Source organism: Phaseolus vulgaris, chromosome 5 (assembly GCF_051622355.1).
Source record: "Phaseolus vulgaris cultivar YP4 chromosome 5, ASM5162235v1, whole genome shotgun sequence".
NCBI lineage: Eukaryota > Viridiplantae > Streptophyta > Magnoliopsida > Fabales > Fabaceae > Phaseolus > Phaseolus vulgaris.
This window is the reverse complement of record NC_143502.1, coordinates 8,087,078-8,094,958: the sequence shown is the minus strand read 5'-3', so window position 1 is coordinate 8,094,958 and position 7,881 is coordinate 8,087,078. Positions and strand designations below refer to the sequence as shown.

General features: G+C 34.8%; 1 protein-coding gene across 1 annotated transcript; it reads right to left on the bottom strand.

The window, feature by feature from the left end:
• Positions 1 to 4,664: 4,664 nt before the first annotated feature.
• LOC137835061 (1-aminocyclopropane-1-carboxylate oxidase homolog 1) lies at positions 4,665 to 7,075 on the bottom strand. Its single transcript, XM_068643397.2, has 3 exons — positions 6,446 to 7,075; positions 5,729 to 6,050; positions 4,665 to 5,105 (listed from the first exon to the last, which is right to left on the bottom strand). Exons 1-3 carry the CDS (start codon positions 6,973 to 6,975, stop codon positions 4,854 to 4,856), a joined length of 1,104 nt encoding a protein of 367 aa, XP_068499498.2. The 5' UTR covers positions 6,976 to 7,075; the 3' UTR covers positions 4,665 to 4,853.
• Positions 7,076 to 7,881: the final 806 nt, after the last annotated feature.

Sequence of the window (7,881 nt, the reverse complement as noted above, 5' to 3'; positions counted from 1 at the left end):
GGTAAGAATTTTTAGGGTAGGCCTATTTAAATCGGTGAAGTCAACACACATCCTCCACTTTCCATTTTCCTTTTTCACCATGACCACATTTGCAAACCATTCAGGATATTGAATTTCCCTTATGTGGCCCATAACGAGGAGTTTTTTAGTTTCCTTCCTCATGACGAGGCATTTTTCCTTGTTGAATTTCCTTTGTCTCTGAACTACAGGTTTAACCTTCTCATCCATGGTGCGTCGATGGCACATAAAATTTAGGTAATCCCCGGCATGTTGGCGGACGACCAGGCAAAAGCAACCATATTCTTTGAAATGACCTCGGCAATTTCCTTCTCCAACTCCCTACAAAGTGAGGTGCTGAGCTTGAACTTTTCCCCTTTATCTCCAACTCCCGAACTTCACCAACAAGTTCAGGTCGCCTATCATTCCAGGGGACGACTTTGTCCATCCATCCTGGTTCTCCCGATATGGTGGTGATTGCATAGGTTCCCTTGCGATTTTTAAGGTTGTTCTCGTACTATTTTTGTGTCATTTTTTGGTCGGCCTTCATCATGATTATCTTTTCTTCGAGCGTGGGCAGCTTCATCTTCATGTGGATGGTAGAAACCATCGCGCCTAACCCATTCAAGGAAGGTCACCCCAGAAGCAGGTTGTACGTGAAAGGTGTATTAACAACAATACAGTTCACAGTGATCATTCTGGCTACGCTTTCATCAGAAAAGGTCGTCCTTAACTCCACATATCCTCGTACCTCCTTTTAATTGCCTGCGAACGCGATAAGACAACCGTCGTAAGACCTTAACTGGTCGGATAGATTTGTAAATATACAAATGTTCCCCAAAACATCACGTCAGTCGAGCTTCCTTGGTCGATGAGGACTCTGTGTACCTTTCGTTCTACGGTAATAACAGATATTACCACAGGATCATCTTCGTGGCAAAATATGTCCTCCAAGTCAGATACGGTGAAACACAAGGAGGGTTCGGCAAACCTCTCAGATTTATCTACATCTAGGGACATCACCACCAGAGAATACTCCCGCGATGGTATTCAGGTCTCCAAGGACTAGAGTTTCATATTCGGTTCCTCTTGGCCATCCTTGAGATACTCTGTCAAGAATCCCTCTTTGACTAGCTTCGAAAGTTTATAACCTAGGGCAATGCATCGTTTGACCTTGTGCCCCCACGCCCTATGAAAATCAGACCAGCACTCCCTTCGCGACCCTAAGAACTAATCTAACTTTTGTGGAAATTTTAATTTATTCGCCCCCCTGCCCATGCCCATAAGTTTCTTATAGGATACTCGGAACCTTGGCTTGATTATCTCTTCACTGGCTTGAGTCTTCAGCTCGTCTTTCTTTGCAATGTACGGAACATACCTCTGGTCTGTTCTTTTACTTGTGGATGTTTCATCATCCCTCGAGGAACGATTACGGCTACTCTCCTTATACCTGGGCAGCTTTGACCGCGAGTTGTCGTTCTTCCTGAGTACAACTTCTTCTGCCTTGATATGAGTTGTAGCTCGTTCTCATACCTCATATAATGTTTCCGGCCTATTTAAGATTAATGAGTCGCTGAATGGGCTTGCCGTCATCCCTTTAATGAAAGCGGCGACCATCATTTCCTCATTCGGAGTCTGAAGCCTCACAGAGACTGCGCATAAACGATGTATGTACTCTTTGAGTAGCTCTCCTTCCCTTTGTTTGACGTCAAATAGATCATGCAACCGTGGGGGTAAACTTTATTGGCCGAGAACCACTCCTTAAACATTCTGCAGAATTGAGGGAAAGAGGTTATATGGTCATCCGGGATCCCACTAAACCATTACAGAGTTATTCCTGTTAACGTGCCCATGAGCATCTTACAACGGACGGCTCTAAACCCCTTCCCCCTCGAGATGATCATTTGAGCTTTGAACGCCTTTAAGTGACTCTCAAGATCCTCCATGCCGGAGAAAAGGGCAATCTTGGGCGTGATACAGTGAGGCGGTATGGGCTCTTCCAAGATTTGCTAAGAGCACGGTTTGGGGTCATCTCTCAAGGACATGTCCGGGGAACGTTCTCGGGCAGGACATCGTCAATGCCGGTGCATGTTCCTTCGCAATTCCTCATTGGCTTTACGCAACTCCTCGTTGGCTTGTGCATGTTCTTCCATAGTCCTTGGGAGGCCTCGATTTCCTCCATGAGACGCGCTTGATTCAGTCGTATTTGCTCCCAAAGACGATCTTGGTCAGCTCGAGCCTCTGCTCGCAGCCGTTCTTGCTCGACCCGGGCTTCTTCCCGAATCCGCTCTTGCTCACATCGATATTTTTCATTCGCTTGCTGGAAAGCTCTCATGGTCTCCATGATTTGTTGTAAGGTTGGGACCTCATCCCCTTCTGGTCCCTGCACCCCTTGCCTAGTATTCTTCATCACGTCCAGTTGCTTAGCTATAAGCATTGGTGGGATTCAATTTTTATTGGGCACCATAGTGGGCGCCAAATGATCTTGCCGACTGACTTGGATCGTACTTTGGTGGTGGACTTTGGCATACTTTTCTTTTTTTTTTGTTGCTGCTTTGGGATACTGATAATTCACAATGAGGGAAACTCCACCTGTTGACAAATCAGTGAGAGCATATAACTATGAGTATCTGAATATAGAGTATATGTACGGGTGTATATCATCATATTCAAACTTACATTTGCTCAGGGTCTCGAGCCCCTTTTATAGTATTCGTAGACCTCCCTTCAGGAGTTTAACAAACATAAAAATATTCTATTAATATATCCCTTTATTCTTTGAGTACAGACGACATTATCTGTAATTGTTTATTTTCATTGAATTTTACAGCAATTTATGTGCTTAACTAATTTAGTTATTCCTTATGTTATTTTTACTTTAATTATATTTTCAATATGGGCTCTCAACTGTCTAGGTCATCCTCATGACGCATCATTGGGCTTACCATTTATCTTAAATCTACCATTTATCTTGGATCGAGCTAAGTACTTCCCCCAAATTGACCTGACCAACCAAGTTAACACACTTAAATGCTCGAGTCAGGACCCGAGCACGTCCCGACCAATTACAATGTCTAAATCTTCTAATATATTCTATCATATTTATTAAACATACATTTTATTTATCCACGCATCTTATAAATATAATTTCACAATAAAAATAAAAAATTAATGTATTATTTAATTATATTTCCATTAATTTGTGAGGTAGAATTTTTTTATTTACAATATTTTTAAATATCATTTTCATTTTTTTACATTTTAATTACTTATTTTATTTAATTCTATATTTTATTATATTTTTTAATTATAAATAAATCACTATTAAAATTACATATTTTAATTCTACACAAAACTAAATAATTAATCTGTAAATTTTTATTTTCCTAAAAAAATAATTTTTCAAATATTTATTTTTCTAAGGAATTATTTCTCAAAATAGTTACATTTCTAAATTAGTATTTTTAAATATAGAATATTTTTCTACATAATTATTTTTTAATATAATTAGTTTTCTAAATTATTATTCTTTTTTAAATATATACTTTTATAGAATTTTATTTTTCAATATAATTTACCTTTCTAAATTTTTGGTTTTTTAAATATATATTTTCTAAATTTTTACAAAATATTTTTTTTAACTATTTATTTTTTAAAGTAAATTTTTTTTGTTTTTCAATTTTTAAATTTCTTTTATTTTCTAAAAAACAAAAGAAAAACTCAAAATCGATTGTGCGGAAACTGAATTTCAACTGCTAGAGAAATTGAAAACCACATTCAGAATTCAACTCTTCCGTTGATCGAATTCTTAACTTCTTTAATAAACCAAATTTTGAATGTCTATATAATCAACTATACTATTGAATAATTATTTGGTAAAGTAATAAAAAATCTTATAGTGTTAGACAAATTATATATGTAATGGCATAGGTGATTATTATTATTTGAGATGAGTCTAACTGATGTAAAATTATATATAATTATATATAGAGATATTTAATATTAAAAGTTTTTATTAAAGAAAATGGAAGAAAAGGATTAATGCTTAAAATGTAATGATAAAAGAACCTGCAAACAACTGCCATTTCTTTTGCTTCTGGAGAATGTCATGCTATCACACAACCAAGTGTGTTCCTAGAAGCTCAGACACCATTTTTAATTGGTGTATTTCGATATTGGATACGTATCACATGAATAATTTTTTTATATTTTACAATTTTAAGATAGTTTTAACACTATTAATAATTTTTTAAAAATTTATAACTTATTATATAAATCATGTTTGGATTGAGGCTACCTGTGCATAAGTTCTGTAATCAACTATGCAAGCTTCAGGATTGAGGAGGAGTAAGCGAAAAAGGTTTTATTTGAATTTTAGTTTTTCATTTGGGGAATAAACTAAGACGTTCTCATCTTTATTCTCTAGATTTTTCACAAATAATGATAGGTTAACAATATTACACATCTTTTGATAATTAAATATATTATTATTTAATTTACTCATTTTCTTTGTGAAAAATTATGAAAAACTACAAAATCATGAGTGTGGCATACAATTTTATAAATTCTAATAAGTTTTAATTATGATTTATCTTTCTCTTATAAGCTGAGATACTTTTGTATAGTTCCATATACTCTTTGACAGAAGGAAGAAGTGAAGAACTGTGGGTTTCAACGTAGAACATGTAGATAAAGCATATCAGCAGTTATGTCTTGAAACAGCAAGTGCCAAAATAACAAGACAAGTGACACTACGGAATTCCAGTCCGATAATAAGATCCTTAATCTCATTGAGCTTCATAAATGTTTCAATTTCTAATGCATTTATTGTGCTAATTCAACCACATCAATCCAACTCAAATCCTGAAATGATCAAGAGCAGAGGTCCCATCAAGGCCTTTTTCAACGTAGTAGCGCGCATATTCCTCAACAGCGATTTCTCTGTATTTGGGAGGATTGTCTTCTGATAACAACTCTTTTATAGGTCCATAGAGTTTCCCTGATGATTTAAGACCTTCGCTGAAAAAGCATGCAACAGATATTCTTGGACCTGTCACATTTGCCACTACTCTATGTTCTACACTCTTGAATTTGTCATTTGTTATAAGCTGTAGTTCAAGAAAACAAAAAACAATAATGTCACTTATTTAAATTCATGTACGTATCATAAGAACTTGTCAAGTTGTCAAGTGTATCATCAGGTTCTGGCTTTTTACCCAAAAAAAATATTATTACAAATATACAATCTTTTACACTTTCTCAATTTTCTCAGATAACTTACACTCAACTACAAGATTAGTTCTTCTTCTACTTTTAAAGGTTGTAAGGTTGTAATCTGAAACAATTCAATATTGAGTTGTCAACCTATCAGTACTCTCATGATACAGCTATATGTCCTAGGACTTTTCAAACATAGTTTCTATAAAAGTTTGCTAGAAATAAGTCTTTTCGCTGATTGTTTTGTGAATTTTAAACTTTCACGAAATGTTTGCAAGAAAAGTATCATGAAATATGGAGTATTTTAGTTGCTTGGAAGGCAGAATAAAAGAAAAGAGTAAACTATACTAATTAATTATCTTAGTTTCGTTTAGTACTATACTAACTCCATTGGTTGTTAACATTACACTCTGAGTTCCCCAATAATGTAACAGATATTGAAAAAGTTTATGTAATTTTTGACAAAAACTTCAGGAGTAATTAGTGTAATTTACTCTAACAATAAAGAACTTGCCTGAAGAAAATCACCAATGTTAACTACAAGAGCCCCAGGTTCTGGGGCTATATCAATCCATGTGTTCTGGTAAAGAACCTGAAGACCACCAATATGATCCTGGAGGAGCACTGTGAGGAAACAATTATCAGAATGCTTGGTGGTTCCCAGTGTTAATTCTGGTTCAGGGCAGGCAGGGTAGTAATGGCAAAGAGAAATAAGCCCTTTAGCACAATCCATGTCTTTTAAATGGTTTGGATGCAGCCCTAGAGATTCTGATAGTAATTCCAATAGTGCAATTCCAAGTTTCATCACACATGTCCCATATTCCAGAAGTATATCCCTACAAGAAGATGAAATCAGTTAGCAATCAACTAAATGACTTATGGTTGAAATGGAAAGTTTAACTTAAGATTTTCTTCCTCTTTGTAACTTTGTTCATAACAATTTATGCCTTTGTTCATAAGAATTCATAGCCTACTGTGCTATTAGAAGGTTCAATCTTATTCAGGAACATTGCACACCCTTTATGAATATTAACTTCATATGAGTATAAACTTATAAAGCTAAATTTGACCTCAACTTTCATCCTATAAATTATCTTAAAATAATCAAAAAGTACAACCATCTTCCCATATTGTATGAAAACCTTTATAGGATCAATGCATTTTAATTGAATTGCTTAACATACTTGATCTAAGTGGCATAAAACTCAAGGCACTGTATACAAAAACGTACCTGCATACTGCTGGCAAGTCTTGAGGTTTGGGAGGATTAGGAGCCAGATAACACATGAAAGTGTCCCTCCAATTGAGTGCTGGTGAAGAGTAGATATCAAAATTGCTATTATACAAAAAAGGTTTCTTGTGGTCCCGGGTATATAGATCCTTTTTCACCTCAGTATCTTGTTCATAAAACCTGCACACCCCATCTTTCAAGTCCTCTAAAACAGTCACAGGGATGCCATGGTTGACCACTTGAAAGAAACCCCATTTCTCAGATGCTTCCCTTATTCTGTCAATAACTCCTCGGCGTAAACTTGGATCCTTGTCAACTTCTGCAAGGTCTATAACAGGAATATTGTCTGCTTTTCCGCCTGAAGTTGAGACCTTCACATGTTCATCAGGTGGATGATGAAATAATCTTGGGATTTTTGTGATTCCTTGATCAACAAGGCCTTTAACACCAGCTTTTGTGTCATCAAATTCTTTGAGTTCACGCACCCTCTCAGTGTTTACTTCCTCAGAGACTGAAACTTCAAACCCCATTTTGGTACTATTATGGGAAGACAGAAACACTTGGATTAGGTAGGATGGAAGTTACGTTGTGAGCCAGAATAAAGGGACTTCCTCATCCACATATAACTCAGACAAGAGAAGAGATATTTATTTCAAAATTATTATAATTTATCCATACTCTTTTCCTTCTTTTCATTATATTATCTCTGCTATTTTATAAATATTTTATTTTTTTATTTAATAATTAACCTGATAAGCTTACACCCAGTATAATAAATCTAACGAACCTATTTGTTGAAAGACATTATCTCATTAGAGAGCAAAATCTTATCATCTTTTAAATTATTTCTTTTTTTCGTGTGTTTCAAATAAATACTCATCTTTTATTTAGGAATAATACTCTAATTGTTTCTCAATTGTTTAGTTAAGAGTGATTGCATTTCAAAAATACTTTTAATTGTTAATTAGAGGTGATAAGTGTTCAAATAATACTAAGTAATTATCTAGTCACAAGTAACTGAATTCTAAATAATGTTTTATTAGTAACTTATCTAGTAGAACTTATCAAGTACTCAACCTAATTTATGTTTATAGATCAACCAGTATAAAATTATATAACATAAATCCTTTTTTTTCTTAAACGTGTATAATGATATATTATTAAATGTGTCCTAAAAAAAGAGAATTTTTGAAAAACTAACTTTTTGAAGCATTTTTAAAGATCGTCTTATTATGTCAGAAACTTGATTTTGTCATCTATCCATCACTAACATTGCAAAAATTTTAAAAAGGTTACATAAGTTCATAAAGGATTCATCCTATCTAATTTATATGTCTTTTGTCAATTTGGTCATCGGAATCTAATCTCAGTCGGGAGCGGGGTACTTGCAAAAGAAACACTCTAACGCTCAAGTCAGGGATTGATCACTGGTTGTT